Source organism: Microcaecilia unicolor, chromosome 5, assembly GCF_901765095.1.
Source record: "Microcaecilia unicolor chromosome 5, aMicUni1.1, whole genome shotgun sequence".
Classification (NCBI taxonomy): Eukaryota; Metazoa; Chordata; class Amphibia; order Gymnophiona; family Siphonopidae; genus Microcaecilia; species Microcaecilia unicolor.
In genome coordinates this window covers 29,632,212-29,654,473 of record NC_044035.1, presented here as the reverse complement: position 1 = coordinate 29,654,473, position 22,262 = coordinate 29,632,212, and the positions used below count along the sequence as shown (strand labels likewise).

The 22,262-nt window shown below is 42.4% G+C and overlaps 1 protein-coding gene across 1 annotated transcript in view; it reads left to right on the top strand.

Annotated features, from left to right (window-relative positions):
- SORCS3 (sortilin related VPS10 domain containing receptor 3) overlaps positions 1–22,262 on the top strand; it is an 831,591-nt gene that overhangs the window by 806,312 nt on the left and 3,017 nt on the right. The window contains exons 24-26 of the mRNA XM_030204719.1: positions 2,945–3,044; positions 8,503–8,608; positions 13,744–13,904. Of these exons, the coding sequence (XP_030060579.1) occupies positions 2,945–3,044; positions 8,503–8,608; positions 13,744–13,904 (367 nt within the window). The remainder of the gene's footprint in view (positions 1–2,944; positions 3,045–8,502; positions 8,609–13,743; positions 13,905–22,262) is intronic.

Below are 22,262 nucleotides of genomic sequence, written 5' to 3'. Positions count from 1 at the left end.
CCTGATGGTAGCGAAAACACTACTCTCCATGATACCGGAATCTGCGCATGCTCCGTTTTCAGCGCATGCCTGCTGCAGACTGCCAAAGTGGAAAGAAGTGTTTTTTTCTGCCAGCTGAGATATTTTTATGGTGGTGGTGGGTGGGGGAGAACACTTGGTGCCCACCCACTTCTTGCCTAGGCCCACCCAAAATCTCTTGTCTGGCTACACCCCTGCTGTGCAGATCCTGAATATTTAATACCAGGCCATTTACAGTGACTGGCATTTCTAGGTTGTTTTTTTTTTAATGGCTCCAACTTAACTGGCTAAGTGAATATTCAGCATTGGCTGGTTAAGTTAGTAGTGAGCAAAGCTAGAACTGTTATTTATGCGGTCCGATTGCCCGCTAAACGTAGCCGACCAGTGCTTAAATATTCATTGATATCCAGTTATATCTCGCAATATAGCCAGTTAGCTGCTACCCCCTGGATTCTATATAGTGTGACTGAAAATACACGTTCAAATCTGGTCGTATTCTGGATTTGTGCATACTATTTAATTATTTAACAAGCCACTCAGTGCCGATAATTGCCACTTAACAAGCAATTATTTTTTTAATCATTTATATTAATTAAGGTTTTCAATTATATATCACAATACAGCAAGATAAACAAAAAATAGGAAATTACAATACAAAACAATAGGAAAGGATAATAGACACCAATTAAAATTACATCCTTCAACCACAGGAGAAGAACAAATAGATCCAAGAAACAGAAAAAAAATGTTAAGAAAATAAAAACATCAATGACATATCGAGGGGCATAATCGAATGGGGGCGCACATCTCTAAGGACGGCCTCGTACAGAAGTGTCCCCGACAGCGTTATCGAAACAAGATGGGTGGCCATCTTTCGTTTCGATAATACAGTCGGGGCCGGCCAAATCTCAACATTTGGGTCGACCTTAGAGATGGCCGGCCTTGGTTTTCGCCGATAATGGAAACCAAGGCCGGCCATCTCAAAACCAGTCAAATCCAAGCCCTTTGGTCATGGAAGGAGCCAGCATTGTAGTGCACTGGTCCCCCTCACCAACCGGGCACCCTAGGGGGCACTGCAGTGGACTTCATTAATTGCTCCCAAGTACATAGCTCCCTTCCCTTGGGTGCTGAGTCCCCCAAATCCCCCCCAAACCCACTCCCCACAACTGTACCCCACTACCATAGCCCTTATGGGTGAAGAGGGGCACCTACATGTGGGTACAGTGGGTTTTGGGTGGGTTTTGGAGGGTTCACATTTACCACAACAAGTGTAACAGGTAGGGGGCATGGGCCTGGGTCTACCTACCTGAAGTGCACTGCACCCACTAAAACTGTTCCAGGGACCTGCATACTGCTGTGATGGAGCTGGGTATGACATTTGAGGCTGGCATAGAGGCTGGCCAGATGACCACCGGAGGGAATCGGGGATCACCTTCCCCTACTCCCCCAGTGGTCACCAACTACCTCCCACCCCCCAAAAAAATTAAAAAACATTTTTTTGCCAGCCTCTATGCCAGCCTCAAATGTCATACCCAGCTCCATCACAGCACTATGCAGGTCCCTGGAACAATTGTTAGTGGGTACTGCAGTGCATTCAGGCAGGCGGACCCAGGCCCATCCCTCCCACCTGTTACACTTGTGGTGGTAAATGGGAGCCCTCCAAAACCCACCTGAAACCCACTGTACCCACATCTAGGTGCCCCCCGTTACCCGTTAAGGGCTATGGTAGTGTTGTACAATTGTGGGTAGTGGGTTTTGGGGGGGAGGGGGTTGGGGGGCTCAGCACTGAGGGTAAGGGAGCTATGCACCTGGGAGCAATTTGTGAAGTTCACTGCAGTGCCCCCTAGGGTGCCCAGTTGATGTCCTGGCATGTGAGGGGGACCAGTGCACTACAAATGCTGGCGTCTCCCATGAGCAAATGGCTTGGATTTGGCTGGTTATGAGATGGGCGTCCTTAGTTTCCATTATCAGCGAAAACCAATGTCGGCCATCTCTAAGGGCAGACATCTCTAAGGTCGACCCAAATGTTGAGATTTGGCCATCCCCGACTGTATTATCGAAACGAAAGATGGCCGCCCATCTTGTTTCGATAATACGGTCGGGACCGCCCCTTTATGGGGCCATCCTTAGAGATGGGCACCCTTATAGATGGGCGCCCCCGTTCGATTATGCCGCTCTATGTTACTATGTTAATCTCTATCTCTTCTCGACAATGTTGGGGCACAGACTGTAGAGGTCTGCCCGGCACCAGTTTTACTTCTCAAATACTGGAGTTGCCGTTGAAGCCCATTCCAACCTTGATCTGGATCTGATTTTGCCATTTTGTGAGTCTCAGATCATAGAAGTCAGCCTAACACTGGTCTTCCCAACCTCTGAAGCTGCCATTAAAGCTTACTCCAGAAATGAGGTTAAGTTTTGCTTTAACTGGATTCCATGCTCTTTGTTTATCCTGTGCATTCTTGAATTCCATCACTGTTTTTGTCTTCACAACCTCCCGCAGGAGGGCATTCTGTCGAAAAGTATTTCCTGACTTTGTTCCAAAATCTTCCACTCTGCAACCTCCCTGTCTCTGAGAAAGAGTAGTAAAGTCCCACGTTAAGCCACAGTAACTGCAAATTTTACCGTAGCTTAATAAAAGGGCTATTTATATAGCATTTTCCCATCAAAATTATCCAGAGCAATATACAATACAATAAAATGTATATTACGCTACAAACCTTTTCGTGTTCAGTGCGGATTTCAATATATAAAAGAAACTAGACCAATCCTAGGAAACAGCATCAACCCAAACTTCCAAATTAACAAAATTGGATAATGTGAATATTAATTACAAATATGTCAAAAATAAATGTTTTTAATAACTTGTGGAACTTCAAATAATTTGAAGTCATATAGCTCTTTTATAATATATGCTTTACATCCACAGATTATTCAAGCCCTTTTTAATGCTCTAAATCAGAACCTGGTCCAGTTCGAGCTCAAACCTGGTGTTCAAGTCTTTGTATATGTCACTCAGCTGACGTTAGGTAAGTAGAGAAACACAGGATAGCTCTGTGATCAGGAGAGCTCTCTTTGAAAGAGCTAAAATAAAATAATTGGGTATGTAATATCTGAGAACTTGCAGGCTATCTGTTGACTGAAAAGAGAGTGCAAGACCTTACAAATCCCTCCTCGCAGTACCCTTCTCCACCACCGCCAACTCTAGGCTCCGCTCATTCTGCCTCGCCTCACCCTATGCTTGGAATAAACTTCCTGAGCCCTTACGCCAAGCCCCCTCCCTACCCATCTTCAAATCTTTGCTCAAAGCCCACCTCGTCAATGTTGCTTTCGGCACCTAACCTTTATACCTTTCAGGAAATCTAGACTGCCCCAATTTGACTGACTGTACATTTGTCCTTTAGATTGTAAGCTCCTTTGAGCAGGGACTGTCCTTCTATGTTAAGTTGTACAGCGCTGCGTAACCCTAGTAGCGCTTTAGAAATGTCAAGTAGTAGTAGTAGTACCTTACACCTCGGGTTTTCATAGCACTTTCCTGTTTTCCTTTCAGTTTGCTGGTCTGGTGTACTGTTTGTTTCCTGTTGTACAATGTCAGAGCCCAGTTCACCTCTCACCAGCTGGTGTGTATCTCCTGCTCCGAGGGCAATCATGAGCCAGAAAAGGCTGAATTTGTCAGTCTGACTAATGTACCCTTTTCCAGCAGGCAGATCACTGTTTTCTGAGAGAAACGCATCGGCTGAGGAGGTTGGAACTAAGCCTATTTAGCCCTACTTCAGTTTGTCATGTATATGAGTCAGAGACATACTTGTTAACTGAAAATTTACATGCCTGTCATTTGCAAAACTCCCCTTTGAATCTTATGCAGTATACTGTGAGAATGAGTTGAAACTCAGACCATACCCAGCACTCATATGCTAATTCTTACTTTGGTATTATCGAGTAAATTTGCCATTCAGGATTCTCACTTTTGTAAGTATGTCAATCTATAAATGCAAGTTTTTGTTCGAGTTTTGATGATGTGGAGGGGCATAATCGAACATTGCCAGCGAAATAGATCGCCGGTGATCAATCTATTTTGGTGGCGGCGCAACAGCTGGCCGGAACCGTATTATCGAAAAAGATGGCCGGCCATCTTTTTTTTCAATAATATGGTTTAGCCCGGCCAAATGCCAGAGTTCGCCGGGTTTGAGATGGCCGGTTTTGTTTTTCAGCGATAATGGAAAAAAATGCCGGCCATCTCAAACCCGGCGAAATCCAAGGTACTTGGTTGTGGGAGAAGCCAGCATTTGTAATGCACTGGTCCCCCTCACATGCCAGGGCACCCTAGGGGGCACTTCTAAAAATGTTTTAAAAATACAAAAAAACCTCCCAGGTGCATAGCTCCCTTACCTTGGGTGCTGAACCCCCCAAATCCCCCCCAAACCCACTCCCCACACCTCTACTCCCTTACCATAGCCCTTATGGGTGAAGGGGGGCACTTACATGTGGGTACAGTGGGTGTTGGGGGGGTTGGAGGGCTCAACACTTAGCACCACAAGTGTAACAGGTAGGGGGGGGATGGACCTGGGTCTGCCTGCCTGAAGTGCACTGCACCCATTAAAAACTGCTCCAGGGACTTGCATACTGCTGTCAGGGAGATGGGTATAACATTTGAGGCTGGCATAGAGGCTGACAAAAAAGTGCTTTATTTTTATTTTTTTAGTGTGGGAGGGGGTTGGTGATCACTGGGGGAGTACGGGGAGGTCATCCCCCATTCCCTCCAGTGGTCATCTGGTCAGTTGGGGCGCCTTTTTGAGGCTTGGTCGTGAAAATAAAAGGACCAAGTAAACCCGGCGAAATACTGCTTAACGCCGCTTTTTCTTTTTCCATTATCTGCGAAAGCCGGCCATCTGGTAGCCACGCCCATGTCCCGCCTTCGCTTCGGCAGCGACACGCCCTTTTGAACTTTCGCCGGCGAGGCAACGGGAAAGCGGCGATGCTGTCAAAAAAGCAGCTTTCGATTATACCGGTTTCACCGCTTTTCCGAGATCGCCGGCCATCTCCCGATTTATGTCGGAAGATGGCCGACGATCACTTTAGAAAATAAGCCCAATAATGTGTCATATTGCTTTATACAGTAAGACACAAACTCTGTCTCACAGTGTAGGTGGTGTGACACATTGGTTGGTTGTTTACAGTGTCCTATTATAAATTGTCTTATTCTCAAAAGGGCTCCTTCAGTACTTTTGCAAAGTTCTCAGATATACAGTTTTAAATCCCTACTGAGGCACATTAGTTTACAAGCTACTCCTAAAAGGTTGGCACCTCTGGAGTAATACACGGGTGACATAACTTGGCGTAGTCGCCCTTAGTCTTCCTAGTGTTAAAAGAAGGGATGGGGGCAGACAGTGGAGAAGATGGTTGCTGGAGAAAGGAGGGGGAGGGCTCAAAGTGAAAGGAAATCTCAACCCAGTCAAGCTATGGCAACAACAGTACCTGGAGGTCCATTCCTGATTGGGCACCAGAGTGAGGCTCTTGCATGAATTGGGAATGGGCTTTGAAGGACCTGGAGAGAAACCGTGCTGGTGGGCTTTTGTTCCTCAGGAGCTCAAGTGGTGAGGCAGATTTTTTCATCTCACCTACCTGAGCCCCCTATTTTTTCCCTTGCTTCTCAGGTGCTGGGGGGAGGGAGTGAAATTTTGGGGCAGTAGGTGGTCTAATCATTTGGGGGGTGGTTTATAAGGTATTATATCGCAGCAGTGTATGAGTTGCCTTCCTCGGCTGTAAGATACTGTACTGGGGGGCTCTGAATGAGTTAAAGAACATAGATGATGGAATGTGGGAATGGTTTATATGCAATACTGCCTTGGACCCGGGGGAAAAGGGGATGGTTTGGCATTACTGCAGACCATACCTATGGGATACCTTTCCTTTTCGATTCCTTTGCTCAGCTTTAGCACACTGTCTTATATTGTATCTTATATCCTGTAATGATTATGTCATGACAAATCTCTGTAAGCCACATTGAGCCTGCAAATAGGTGGGAAAATGTGGGATACAAATGCAATAAATAAATAAATAAATAAATAAATGTGCTACCAACTGATCTTGTAATGTTACAAATTGGGGTTTTCCAGTTATAAGAAAAGAAGGGAGAATGGTAATAATTATTAAATACAAGTTATTTGGATGTTATTTAACCTCAAAAAAAGTTGTGACCATTTGAAAGGTTTATTGATTGGAAGCATGTGGTATGAGGAGGGGTGGGCACGTGAATGCCATTGTTAGGTTACTACATCACTGGCACTTCTGTCCACAGAATATTTTATCATGTTGTCTTTTTAGGCACCACTCGATTTATTTTTCTACTCAAACTTGATTTTCCAACCCTTCTAGCAAAACCCAGAGTGGCGCACAAGTGCATTCATTCCTTATCGTGTAATCTGATAGGACAGGGAATGGCCACAGTGCCATTTCTGCTGCATGGTATTTATATGTCCTTGACTGCTTAATTAATAACTAATTAATTAATTCTACATTCCAACCCACTCAATCCTCAGTCCAAGTATGTCACTAATATTTAAAGCTGGATTTTTCCCTCAGAAAAAAAAGTCCTTTCCCCACTAAATCCGTGGGAGCTTTCATGAATGGACCGTATGATTTATAAGTAGGCATTTTATTATTCTTTAATGAAAGCACATCAGAACAGTGAAACTATGGAACCCTTTTATTAAAGGGTGTTAAGCCCTAATGTCTGCTTGGTGCACAGGAAAACACCTACCACAAAACACATTAACGTGTTTTGCAGTAATTTTGCATTTTCTGTATGCTAAACACATGTTAATGAATTTTTTTTAAATAACATTTTGGAAGGGGCGTGTCTGCATTAACCAGCTAATGCATGCCGATTAGCGTTCACTTACTGGTTAACGCAGCGTTAACAGAGGAGCACTTAGGGCCCTGTTTACTAAGGTGCGCTAGCATTTTTAGCGCATGCTAACTGTGTAGGCGCCCATAGGAATATTATGGGCCTCTACACAGCGCACGCTAATGCTTAGCAGACGCTAAAAATGATAACGCGCCTCTGGCGTGGCGTGGAGGGGCATTTTCGAATGGGGATGCCCATTTCTAAGGGCATCCATCTCTGAGGATGTCCATGCGAAGGGGCGAGGCATCCTGTATTATCGAAACAAGATGGGTGTCCATCTTTCATTTCAATAATACGGTCAGGGACGCCCAAATCTCAACATTTAGGTCGATCTAAGAGTTGGTCGACCTAAATGTTGAGATGGTCGACCTTAGAGATGGTCCTCCCCGGTTTTTGGCCATAATGGAAACTGAGGACGCCCATCTCAAAAACGACCAAATACAAGCCCTTTGGTCGTGGGAGGAGCCAGCATTTGTAGTACACTGGTCCCCCTCACATGCCAGAACCAGTGCACTGGTCCCTCTCACATTACCTAGGGGGCACTGCAGTGGACTTCATAAATTGCTCCCATGGTGCATAGCTCCCTTACCTTCGGTGCTGAGCCCCCCAACCCCCCCCCCCCCCCCCACGTCCACCTGCCTGAAGTACACTGAACCCACTACAACTGCTCCAGGGACCTGTATACTGCTGCGATGGACCTGAGTATGGCATTTGAGACTGGCATAAAGGCTGGCAAAAAGTATTTTTTGTTTTTTGTTTTTTTGAGTGGGAGGGGGTTGGTGACCACTGGGGGGAATAAGGAGAGGTGATCCCCGATTCCCTGTGGTGGTCATCTGGTCAGTTTGGGCACCTTTTTAAGGCTTGGTCGTGAACAAAAAGGGACCAAGTAAAGCTGGACAAATGCTCGTCAGGGCCAGCCTTTTTTCCATTATCGGCCGAGGCCGGCCATCTCTTAACCATGTCCCAGTTCCGCCTTCGGTACACTGCCGACACGCCCCCTTGAACTTTGGCCATCCCTGTGATGGAAAGCAGTTCAGGATGCCCAAAATCGGCTTTCGATTATGCCGATTTGGGCGACCTTGAGAGAAGGACGTCCATCTCCCAATTTGTGTCGGAAGATGGGCGTCCTTCTCTTTCGGAGGCCCAGATCACTGTCATTTCACCCCTGGAATAGTAATCTATAGATCAAGAATATGCCAGATCATGTGACTTCCATTGAATTAAGAAAATCATGTTTAATCTTTGCTGCTTGTTTTTTTTTTTTTTTTAGCAAAATGTATTAACTTGGATTAGTCGACTTGTACCCTTCTGCCAGTTCTCTTTACTTAATGATACAGGACAGGTAACAAAAATCATATACAAAACTGTCCACCCTATGCACCTGATGTACTAAGCATTTTCCTTCTGGACAAACAGGAAAAGTGCTTGGTACTTTCTTGCACACTGTGTTTTTCAGCATCCTTTCTGTTTCAATGCGTGCTGGGCTCCTACAGGGCTACAAACTGCTGTATAAATGATTACTGTAATAATATGACTGTTTCATTACAGGACATAATGCCCTTTTCCCTTCATTTTTGCAGCACCCTTGGTAGATTCCAGTACAGGGCACAGTAGTTCTGCCATGCTAATGCTGTTGTCTGTGGTATTTGTGGGATTGGCTGTTTTTTTAATCTATAAATTTAAAAGGTAAGAGATACTAAAGGCATATGTAATCAGTGGTAATCTCTGATTTTATTCAAGGCTTGAAAACTGTAGGTCTTGAACTTGTAATGTTTCATGCTATTTTCTTTTTAGATAACATTCATTTTGAATGTTTTGCAGAAAACCTCAATGAGTTAGTATTAATATTTAAGCTCTGGGTGCACCAGTAGCATTTTATTTTGCTGTTGTTGCAGAGCTTAAGCTTGTCCTTTACCTTCTGCGTCTCCTGTGAGCTGTCTATAATTATCTACTTTTTGTTAGTGGAAGAAGCGGAGGGGAATTTCCGAAAAAAAACATCCAAGTCAGAATTGGGATGTTGCACTCATAATGTCCAAAAAAAAGTCCATCTTACAACCATTTTCGAACAGGAAAAAGCGGGGTTTCCTGATTGAAAATACGTGAGAACATCTAAAATGAATAAAGCATTCAAATTATGAACGCCAAAAAAACAGAGACAAGGACACCTGTCTGGCAGCATTTGAATGAAAATGACCACACAGACATCCCAATAGAGTACAATATTTATGGCGATCACACAGACATTCCTGCAGAGCAGATGAGCAGCCTAGTCAGTGCAGTGGGCTTTAATCCAGGGCACCCAGGTTCATATTTCACTGCAACTCTATTATTTTAAATGGTGACCCCCTGCAGACACAGGGAAATAGCTACTGTTCTTGAATATCCACTATCTCAGTAGCCCTAAGGCTTCAGGTGTCTTTAATGTTTAGGTTCAGTAGGTATATCTCTGTTTCAGGAGGGCTAAGAATTTAAAGGTTAAAAAAAAAGAGTTGAAGTGGGATTTGAACCTGGGTCCCCTGGTCTATAGTCCACTGAACTGACCACTAGGCAACCCTTCAGTCTTGCTTGCTGCTGTATTCAGAATGCCCATAATATCTGATGTTGTCAGGGAGCCTAGTTTTTCCTTCCCGGTACCACTTTCAGGGGTGAGAAAGGGGGGCAGTAACCACTGGGAAATTAAGAACATAAGAATAGCCATACTGAGTCAGGCCAATGGTCCGTCTAGCCCAGTATCCTGCTTCCAACAGTGGTCAATCCAGGTCGCAAGTACCTGGCAGATACCCAATTAGTAGCAACTTTTCATGCTACCAATCCCAGGGCAAGCAGTTGCTTCCCCATGACCATTTCAATAACAGACTATGGACTTTTCCTCCAGGAACTTGTCCAAACCTTTTTTTAAACCCAGATATGCTATCCGCTGTTACTAAATCCTTTGGCAGCAAGTTCCAGAACTTATTCTTTGAGTGAAAAAAAGATTTTCTCCTATTTGTTTTAAAAGTATTTCCATGTAGTTTCATGGAGTGTCCCCTGATCTATGTACTCGTTGAAAGAGTGAAAAATTGATTGACTTCTACCCGTTCTACGTCACTCAAGATTTTATAGACCTCAATCATTTCCCTCCTCAGCCATCTCTTTTTCAAGATGAAAAACCCTAACTTCTTTAGCCTTCTCTCATATGGGAGGAGGTCCATCCCCTTTATCATTTTGATCACTCTTCTTTGAATCCTTTCTAATTCCACTTTATGTTTTTTTGGATATGGTAACTAGAATTGAACACAATACTGAAGGTGAGGTTGCACCATGGTGTGCTACAAAGGTCCCATATTGCATCCCTTTCCTACTAATGCCTATTTGGCCGCCACCACACACTGGGCAGAAGATTTCAGAGTATTGTCTACAGTGACACCTAGATCTTTTTCTTGAGCGCAGACTCTAAGGTAGAATCTAGCATCAGGTAACTATGATTTGGATTCTTCTTCCTAATGTACATCACTTTGCATTTGTCCATATTAAATTTCATCTGCCATTTGAATGCCCAGTCTTCACGTTTCCTAAGGTCTTCGTGGAATTTTTCACAATCTGCATATATTTAGTTATGTGTCATCTGCAAATTTAATCACGTCACTCGTCGTTCTGTTTTCCAGATCATTTATAAATAGATTAAATAGCACCAGTCCCAGTACAGATCACTGTGGCACTCCTGTATTCACCCTCCTCCATTGAGAAAAATGTCCCATTTAACCCTACCCTCTGTTTTCTGTCCAATAATCAATTCCTAATCTACAGAAGAACAATGCCTCCTATCCCATGACTTTTTAATTTTCTCAGGAGTCTCTCATGAAAAACTTTGTCAAAAGTGTTCTGAAAATTCAGATTAAACTACATCAACCGGCTTACCTTTATCCACATGTTTATTTACGCCTTCAGTGAAATGAAGCAAATTAGTGAGGCGAGACTTCCCTTGGCTGAATCCTGATTCTTTCCCATTAAACCATATTTGTCTATGCGTTCCTTAATTTCATTCTTTATAATAGTTTCCACTATTTTACCCGTCAATGAAGTCAAGCTTACTAGACTGTAATTTCCCAGATCATCCCTGGAACCCTTTTTTTTTAATTTTATTTTTATCAATTCACAAAATAAAGAATATTCTTGATACAGAAAAGATAGGTAATATTGCATAAATTTTTATAATAAACAATTTATATTATTATCTATTCTCTAGTCCACTATTAGAGGGAGAGAACAAGGTACAATTCCATGAAATATTTATATACTACTTAAAGTTAACATAGGAAGAGAAACACGGACCAAATTATTATATTACGGAGTAGGAGAAGATATTGCTATAGGCTGCAAAACTGGAGGTACAGCAGTCTTCGAGTCCAGAAAAGATGTGAAATTTATAGGATCATAAAAAACATGTTTCACCGAGTTTAATTTTAATACACACTTACAAGGAAAATTCAACCAAAATAAACCGCCCAGTTGCACCACCTGTGGGCAGAGTTTAAGGAAATGTTGGCACCTCTTTTGGGTTGCTGTAGCAATATCTGGAAAAATTCTAATTTTACAATTCATAAAAATCAGGAATTAGAGCTCATTTTTACACAGATAATATTCAAACAGCCCCGTTGAACCCAGATTTTTGTTTGTTAAATCAGTGTTTAGATAATGTTGCTCATTGGCTGAATACCCTCCATCTCAAACTGAATCCTACAAAATCAAAGACTATCTGGGTAAGTCATTCTGGCCAAACTTCCTATCACCCCTCCCCAAATTCTTGGTCAACAATTAACTCTATGTTCTACATTGAAGATATTAGGCGTGTTGTTTGATTCCAAATTGACCTTTGAAAATCGTATATCTTTTTATTGCGCAGATGTTTCACCTCCTTCTGTCAGATTGGATTGCTTAGGCACATTCTAGATAGGAAATCTTTGTGTACATTTGCACGTGGTATGATCACAAGTAAATTAAATTATGCAAACTCACTTTTTAATGGTCTGACACTATATTTGATTAAGAGACTGTAAAAGTGGTCACAGGAGCCAGACGGTACAGTAGAGTTACCTCCCTTTTAAAGGAAGCTCACTGGCTCTCTTGCAAAGTGAGGATGAAATTTTAAAATTTTAGTTTTAACTCGTAAGGTCTTTTATTCAGGCTCACCCCAATATTTAGCAAACTTATTCCTTATTCTCCGACACGTATGCTGAGATCCCATCAACAAAATTGGTTAGTGATCCATCCATTATCAAAATGCCACACGTGAATCAGCATATTTTTCTTTGGTCCCTCTGCAATTCTCTTCCCAATAATCTCCGCTTAGAAACTAACCTCCCCTTTTACAAAGCTGCGCTAGCGGATGACGGTACAGTAATACCAACACAGCTCATTAACTTGAACGGGCTGTGTCGGCATTGCTGCGTAACTTTGTAAAAGGGAGCCTAATATCTTTTGCTTTTCAGCTTGGAGAAAATATGGCTGAGGGGAGATATGATAGAGGTCTATAAAATAATGAGTGGAGGGGAACGGGTAGACGTGAATCACTTGTTTACTCTTTCCAAAAATACTAGGACTAGGGAGCATGTGATGAAGCTACAAAGTAGTACATTTAAAGCGAATTGGAGAAAACATTTCTTCACTCAACATGAAATTAAACTCTGAAATTCGTTGCCAGAGAATGTAGCAAAAGCAGTTAGCTTAGCTGGGTTTAAAATTAGGTTTGGATGGCTTCCTAAAGGAAAAATCCATAGACCATTATTAAAATGGACTTGGGGGGGAAATCCACTGCTTATTTCTAGGATAAGCAGCATAAAATGTATTGTACCATTTTAGGATCTTGCCAGGTACTTGTCACCTGGATTGACCACTGTTGGAAACAGGATGCTGGACTTGATGAACCTTCAATCTGTCCCAGTATGGCAAAACGTATGTACTTATGGTGCGGTTCATAAAGGGGGTAATTTGCTAACATTTAATGTGCACCAATACTATCAACATGTCTTATTTACAGCAAGGCCAAATTTTATGCTATGGCCATTTCAGTAAATAAAGGGACCTTTTCACTGAAGTGCAGTACGTTTTTGCATTTAATGCGCTCCAGCAGCAAAATTTAATGCATGGCAAGTACAAAGGCTGTAGAACACCACAGGACAAGAGGGGGACACATGACTTTCAAGCAGACAGAAAATCTTTACTGAGGCATCAAAGAAAGACCCGACATGGGTCCGTGTTTCGGCAGGCAAACAGCCTGTTTCAGGAGTCACAAACAAACACTCAGGAAATGCTGCTCTGTTATGGCACCTGATATCATACATACAAGAGGCTGCAAAACCAACAGGAGCTCTGCCAGTTATCAGAAGAGCGGATATCCTATCCCTCAACATCTTTGGCTGGCTTCTGACTGAGATCCCCGTTGGGTCTTTCTTTGGCGTCTCAATAAATATTTTCTGTCTGCAGCTCCCGGCTTGAGAGTCACGTGTCACCCTGTACTCCTGTGGTGTTCCTTGGACTGTCATAGAGGAATTCCTGTTTTTCCTTGGATCAATACAAAGGCTGTGCTATATTTGTTTGTTGGGGGAGGGGAGGGGGAGTTATTGTACTGAAATGATCTTTACCAAACCTTAAGTCTATTTGCACTTTAGTAAAATGGCCCCAGGATGCGTTAACATTTAAATACACGATCTTCAAAGTGATCTGATTTCTGTTGTCCTTAACCATCCATATTCATCAATACAGGTGATTATGTTTGCAGTGAAACCATTGTTTTGGGTGCGAGAATGGGACTTGCGATTGTAATGCATCTTTTTCTAAAACAGGAAAATCCCATGGATAAACATCTACGCCCAAGTCCAGCATGATAAGGAGCAGGAGATGATTGGATCTGTCAGCCAAAGTGAAAATGCATCCAAAATCACACTTGGTGATTTTACAGATCCCGAAGAGCTTTTAGACAAAGAACTGGACACACGGGTTATAGGTACAGCATTTGTTTTCATATTACCGGAACAAAAAGTTAAAGGACCCATTTACTAAGCTGTGCTAGTAAATAGGCTTAACGCACCCTAATGCAGGACTTTCCCATGTACTAAGCTCCTTTCTAGCCTGACCTGTAAGATAGCCATTTTCCTATTAGTTGAATTTATGGCCATGTGGTAGTTAGCATTACAACTCGACCATTTAAAAAAACATTAGCGTGGAAGCACTTACCACATCTTCCCTTTGATTCTACATAGAGATCCGGGCGTATTCTATAACAACATGTGTAACTTAATTGGCTTAGCAAGCTAATTAGCATTGACAACAGCACTTAACAATGAAGAAAGACTAAGGAGGCTAGGAGGGGCATTGAACGAAAACATCTATCTCCATGGGCGTTTATCTCCGAGAACGGGTCCGTGAAGAGGCGGACCGAACCGTATTTTCGAAAAAAATAGACGTCCATGTTTTATTCGACAATTTGTGAGCTGGGCGTTTTTGTTTTTCAGTGATAATGGAAAATGAAAGCGTCCAGCTCAAAAACGAATAAATCCAAGGCATTTGTTCATGGGAGGGGCCAGGATTCGTAGTGCACTGGTCCCCCTCGCATGCCAGGACACCAACCGGGCACCCTAGGGGGCACTTTTACAAAAACCAAAAACAAGGTAAAAGAGCTCCCAGGTGCATAGCACCCTTCCATTGTGTGTTGAGCACCCCAAATCCCCTTCAAAACTCACTGCCCACAAGTCTGCACCATTACTATAGCCCTAAGGGGTGAAGGGGGGCACCTACATGTGGGTACAGTGGGTTTGGGGGGGTTGGACGACTAAGCATTAAGCAGCACAATTGTAACAGGTAGGGGGGATGGGCCTGGGTCCACCTGCCTGAAGTCCACTGCACCCCCTAACAACTGCTCCAGGGACCTGCATACCGCTGCCAGGGAGGTGGGTATGACATTTGAGGGTGAAAATAAAAAGTTGTGAAACATCATTTTTTGTGGTGGGAGGGGGTTAGTGACCACTGGGGGAGTCAGGGGAGGTCATCCCCGATTCCCTCTGGTGGTAATCTGGTCATTTAGGGCACTTTTGGGGCCTTATTCATGAAAAAACAGGGTCCAGGAAAAGTGCCCTAAATTCTAGCTAAAAACGCATACTTTTTTTCCATTATCGGCGAAAGGCGCCCATCTCTGTTCGGGTGATAACCACGCCCCAGTCCCGCCTTCACCACACCTCCGACACGCCCCCGTCAACTTTGTACGCTTCCGCGATGGAGTGCAGTTGAAGACGTCCAAGTTCGGCTTTCGATTATACCGCGTTATTCGTTTTTGGGAGATAAACGCCTATCTCCCGATTTAGGTCGCAATATAGGCGTTTTTGTCTTTTGATTATGAGCTGGTAGGGCTTTTCAGCTTGGAGAAGAGACAGCTGAGAGGAGACATGATAGAGGTATATAAAATAATGAGTGGAGTGGAACAGGTGGATGTGAAGCGTCTGTTCACGCTTTCCAACAATACTAGGACTAGGGGGCATGCGATGAAACTACAGTGTAGTAAATTTAAAACAAATCGGAGAAAATGTTTCTTCATCCGACGCGTAATTAAACTCTGGAATTTGTTGCCGGAGAACCTGGTGAAGGCGGTTAGCTTAGCAGAGTTTTAAAAGGGGTTAGACGGTTTCTTAAAGAACAAGTCCATAAACCGCTACTAAATGGACTTGGGAAAATCCACAGTTCCAGGAATAACATGTATAGAATGTTTGTACGTTTGGGAAGCTCGCCAGGTGCCCTTGGTCTGGATTGGCCGCTGTCGTGGACAGGATGCTGGGCTCGATGGACCCTTGGTCTTTTCCCAGTGTGCAATTACTTATGTACTTATGATAATGAGCTCTAATTGGCAATAATAAAAATGTATGTGCATAACTTGCTAAACATTCTGTAACTCAGTGTGTGTGTAACTTCTAACCTGCGCAGGCAAAAGGGGGTGTGGTTATGGGAGGGGAAATGGATGTTCTGTGGGCATTCTGAAATTTACACATGTAGTTCTAGAATATGGCCCTCTGCGCCTAAATCTTCACGCCGGGATTTACGCCACATCTTCAATAGTGTAAATGGAAGCACACAGTTTTTGGCTCTGGGATATCGACTAAGCATATTCTATATAACACGCGTAAATCTAGGCACCACTTGTAGAATACTCTTAGTCGGAAATGTTTTCTGCACGGATTTTTTAGGCGCCATATATATAGAATCTGGCCCTGTATTTAGAAGGCATTGAGCGCTCCTGCATTATAGATGTATTACAGGCCAGTAATGTCAGTGTACTAGATGAATACCACTTCCACGCTCATTCTCCACCCCTACACACCTCTCATGAAAACTTTACAAAATAAATACCATCAGCGAGCACAAATGGCAGAACTAATGCAGAATGCTTTAACGCATCCTGGGATCTTTTAGCCAAGGCAGCATTTTTAGCTGCGGTAGAAATCAGCTGGAGGTAAACGCCGAGATGCTGATAAGAATATAATGGGAATCTCAGCATTTACTGCCAGGTCTTGTCACAAGAGTGGGGGAAGCTTACTACATGTCCCAGAAGGCACCGAGTGCACCAGCAACAAGCTCAAAAACCTTGCTCAGCGATGATTCTGGAATCCTAGATGCACATAGCCATTCTCAGGAACTTAGATGTAACTGTGAAGCTATACAATACTGGTTGTTGATCAGCTTACATATCTAAAACATGTCGTATCAGCTACCTTTTCCTCCATTTGCCTCTTTGCTTTCCTGACAGCTTTTCCAGCTTGTCTTAGCCTTTCAAGATATTGTTCCCTGTCTTCCTCTTTCTGAGTCATCATGTAATGTATAAAGGCTAACCTTTTTTCCTTAACTTTTTAGCTCTGTCCGAGAACCAGAGTGGCCTTGCTTTCCTCTTACTTTTATGTAATTTTCTAACACAAAAGTTTGTTGCCTTTAGTATAGTTCCTTTCAGTTTCCCTCACTGATATTCTACTTCTTTCAGCTGTTTCCATCCAACTTACTCTTCCCTGAGAAAGTCCCCCATCTCAGCAAAGTTAGTTCTTTTGAAATCAAGGACCTTCAATCTCGAATAAGCCTTCTCCTGCATCTTAATAGCAAACCACATCATCCTGTGGTCATTGGATGCCAAATGATCTCCCACCATAACATTGGAAATATTCTCCTTATTTGTAAGCACCAGGTCTAGAATCGCTGCATCCCACATCAGTTTTGTTACCCACCTTTGGAACAATTCTTCCTGTAGTGAATCTAAGTTCACTTTGCTTCTTGATGACCCCGCAGCAGGGACGCTACAATCAACGTCCGCCATATTAAAGTCACCTATTAGTAGTACCTCACCTTTTGTAGGTATCTTGTGGAAATCTTCAATTAAATCTCTCCATTTCTTCTGACTTTGAAGGTGACCTGTATATTACACCAATGTAAATATAATTTTCTTTCCCTCTTAGTAGTTTAACCCACTGTGCTTCTTCCTTACCCTGTATGTCCTGCAATTCTGTCACTTTAATATTATTCTTAACATATAATGCCACTCCTCCACCATTGTTTTCTACTCTGTCCTTCTTGAGTAGGTTATAGCCATTTATAACTATGTCCCAGTCATGGATCTCCATGAACCACATCTCCATGACTGCCACCAAATCCAAATTGGTTTCTGCCATTGCAGCCTCTAGATCTAGAAATTTGTTTCCCATACTACAGTCATTGGTACACAAGGCTCTCCAGATTTTACTCTTTTTTTCCCTATTCTATAGGGACTTTGGGGCTTCTCTCACCCATCCCCAGTCAATTTAGTTTAAAGCCCTCTGTAGTACTTTATCCAGTCTGTTTCTAAAGACACTTCATCCTTTCTTTGATAGATGAATACCATCAATGCTCAGTAGCTCTTGGAAAATCATCCCATGGTCAAGGAAGTTGAAACACTCATGTTGACACCATCCACGCAGCCACACATTCAGCTCCGGGATGCAAGCTTCCCTCATCCGGCCTTTATCTTCAGTGGGAAGGATCGATGAGAACACTGCCTCTGCACCTAAGTACTTCATCTTCTGACCCAGAGCCATGAAATCCTGCTTGATATGTTCAGTAGGATACCTAGCAGTATCATCTGTGCCAACATGGATGAGCAGCATAGGATAATGGTCAGTAGGCTTGATAAGTCTTGGCAAAGTTTCCGTTACATCTCGAATCTTGGTACCAGGCAGGCAGGTACCTCACTAGATATCATGTCTGGTCGGCAGATGGGTGCTTCAGTACCCCTCAGAAGAGAATCACCAACCGCCACTCCCTTTCTTTTCTTATTGACCACTGATCCAGTGGCTTGGGGAGTTTTTGATCGTAGTTTCTTCCTGTTCTTGAGATGTTTTAAGCTCTTCTACATTCAGGTCTGCAAACTGATTCTTCATTTCAACAGAAGATGGAGTTGGAGGGTTGATGTTGATGTTGCAGGCTCTGGTAACGTGTGTGCAGTTGTCCTCTTTCATTAGATCTCCTCTCCCTTTGCTGGAGATCATCAGTGTTTCAAAATGCATCTCTGGAATGAATTTCTGGTTGACACATATGCTTCTAGGTCTTGCCACCTCCTCTCTTAATTCATGTATTTCTTTCATGATGGTTTCAATGTGCATACATTTATCACAGGAAATCAGATCCTTGCCTTGGACTAAACATTCAGTCTGGACAGAGGCAGAAGTTGTAATGAGAGCAGCAACTTTAGTGGCATGAAGTTTCTTTGCCATACTTCAAATATAGGAGGTTTTTGTTGATACAAGAACCTGTGGATAAAAGAACAAAAGAAAAATGAGGCCTACTAAAGCCCCAACCCTAATTTTACCTTCATTGCTAGCTGGGCCATATCTCTACAGGGAGTATATCTTATTTTCCCCCTTTTGAAATGAGGTAAAATGAAAAGCCTGTTGTAAGTTGATAAAAAGTTTGAGGGAAGGAGAATGTAGTTAATATCCTTCTATTAGACGTATATAAAAGAAATAACCTGTGTTACTTATATAAGTACTAGTAAAAGAGGCCCATTTCGAACAGAAAGGATATGGGCGCTAGCAAGGTTCCAGGGCCCACTCCCCCCCCTCCTGTTCCCCCCTCACCCCCTTCTCCTCCCTGCTCACCCCAACAACTATTATTTCATCCTCCTTAGACCACTAAAATTGGGGGGTGGAGGTGGGAGGCTAAGAAAGTAAGGAGATAGCTAAGAAAGGAAAGGCTTAAGATGAATTACCCCATCCACCTATATTAGGCTCACATTCCAAAGCTAAACTGTTCACTTCACGATCTTCTTTAAGTTCAAAAAGGCACACAACTGCTTTCAAAATAAACATATTTGATATCCAAATGTTTAACAAGACATGTACAAGGAACGGCCAAAAGAAAAGTTGCTCCTATAGACAAGACTTCCTGCCATAAGGCCAAAAAAGCCTTTCTTCTCTCTTGACTCTGTCTACAAACATCTGGAAACATTCATACTCTCTTGCCACAAAACAGTGACTGGGAATTATGAAAATACATTTTCGTAACTGCATTGATGCCCTGCTCAAAAACAAAAGACACAACCATTATAACTCTTTCAGATTCCTCACTCAGGAAAGTTTACGGAACAATTGAAATATCCAAAGAGTCAGTTCTTATATCTTGAGCAAGCTTCTTGAGGGAAATATAGTAAACTTTATTAAAAGGAGGTAAAGCCTCAGGGGAAAAGCTCAGTCTCAACCAAATGTTTCTTGAAGGCCTCAATGGGAGAAATACCCAGAGACCTAGCCTTCTATTGAAATTTTCCACAGACTCAAGTTTCCAAATTAGAATTGTTTTATCTTTCACTATAAAAAGATTTCAGTGTATTGTGTACAGTAACACATAGATCATTTTCTTGGGTGCTGTCTTTAACATGGACCCTAGAATCAATTAACTATGATTTGGATTACTCTTCTCAATGTGTATCACTTTGCATTTGTCCTCATTAAATTTAACCTGCCATTTCCAAAGGTCTTCTTGCAATTTTTCACAGTCCACACGTGTTTTAACAATTTTGAATAGTTTTGTGTCATCTGCAACCTAAAGACCCAGTTTACTAAGCCATGCTTTAGGCGAGCAAACATTTTAGCGCACACTAAAATATTAGCGCGCGCTAATGCTAGAGACACTCATAGGAAAATAATGGGTGTCTCTATTGTTAGTGCGTGCTCATTTTTAGTGTGTGCTAAAAATTTAGTGTGCCTACATCATGGCTTAGTAAACAGGGCCCTTAATTACCTCACTTGTTCTGATTTCCAGATCATTTATAAACATGTTAAATACCACCGATCCCAGTACGGATCTCTGTGGCACTCCGCTATTCACCCTGCTCCACTGAGAAAAATGACCATTTAATCCTGTCCTTTGTTTTCTATCCCTTAACCAGTTCCTAATCCACAACAGAACATTGCCTCCAACCCCATGGCTTTTTAATTTTCTCAGGAGTCTCTCATAAGGGACTTTGTCAGAAGCTTTCTCAAAATCTAGATACACTACATCAACCGACTCACCTTGATGTGCTGCTTTCCTGCCTTATTTATGAAAGTCTCTACTGAGAAAAAGTACATGAAATAAGAATATTGTTTGGCTTTCCCAACAGATATTTTTACAATAATGAATACTGTGCATTATGTTATAAGTGAAAATGTTTAAAGGAGTGATATGCTGATTTTTCCACTTCTTATGGATGCTTTGGTTGATTGAACCTTAAGCATGTTGTTCCTTTTCAATATGCCTTAGATGAACTAGTGTGTTTTTAGGTCAGAAGTGTCCTCTAGGGCTAGTTGGGCTTTTGGGATAACCATCGTGAATGTGAATGACATAGATTTGCATGTAAACTGTCTCAAGCTGTATCCAAATCTATCTCATGCATATTCATTTAGTATTGTTCTGATAACCCAACCAGTTCTGGCCCTGGGAGACTGGAGGTTGCCCACTTAATACCATGCCCAGTGTGGAGACCTCATGCTTTACTGACGGTTTTATTTATATCAATTCTGCTATTCCATATAGCTATTCTTTGTCAGCCCATTATAAAACTAATGAGCCAAGATAATGTTGAAGGATTGCTGTTGACTCTTAATTAGTATCCATTAGTTTATAAATGTTGCTATTACTATTACTTGCCTGGTGCAAAATTATCTGACATTAGTCTACAGTCTGCAGGTAAACATTCATCCTCTTAAGCGAGCTCCTAATCTATATGTTAAATACAGGACAATTTAAATAAATTAGTTTAATGAATACCTTTTCATCAGTCCAACATTATTCTTACAACCAATCTGCTTTTTTTGTGTTCCTTTTTATTCTTCAAGCTGCTAAAGAAGTAGCTTATATTTAAAAAAAAAAAAAAAACAACAACAATCACATACCCTAATGATCCAACTTAAATGCCTGAACCCTGCAACACAACAAAACTAATACTCGAACTGGACGTAACTTAACTCTTCCTCCTTGATTCCCTAATGTGTCTGTCACACATGATCTTTGCCACAATATCACTCTGTATTTGTCATACCGGAATTGGCGACCGCCATCATGGTACTATGTAAGCCACATTGAGCCTGCAAATAGGTGGGAAAATGTGGGATACAAATGCAACAAATAATAATAATAATAATAATAATTTAAGTTTAAAGGTTAAAATAGGTACAGCCTATAGGGAGGAGTGGCCTAATGGTTAGTGCAGCAGGCTTTGATCCTGGCAACCTGAGTTCAATTCTAACTTTAGCTCCTTGTGACCTTGGGCAAGTCACTTAACCCTCCATTGCCCCAGGTACAAAAACTTAGATTGTGAGCCCTCAAGGGAGCGAGTAAGTACGTGCATATAATGTGTACAGCACTGCCTACATCTACATGGAGGAGTGGGCCTAGTGGTTAGAGCACCGGCCTTGCAATCCAGAGGTGGCTGGTTCAAATCCCGCTGCTGTGCCTTGTGATCTTGGGCAAGTCACTTAACCCTCCTTTGCCTCAGGTACAAACTTAGATTGTGAGCCCTCCTGGGACAGAGAAATACCCAGTGTACCTGAATGTAACTCACCTTGAGCTACCATTGAAAAAGGTGTGAGCAAAATCCAAATAAATTATTTGAGATTCTGTTGCTACTATCTGAGATTTTACATGGAATGTTGCTACAAGTTGAGATTCTATATGGAATGTTGATATTATCTGAAATTCTACATGGAATGTTGCTACTATTTGAGATTCTACATGGAATGTTGCTGTAGTGGAGGAGTGGCCTAGTGGTTAGAGCACCAGGCTTGCAATCCAGAAGTAGCCAGTTCAAATCCACCACTGCTCCTTG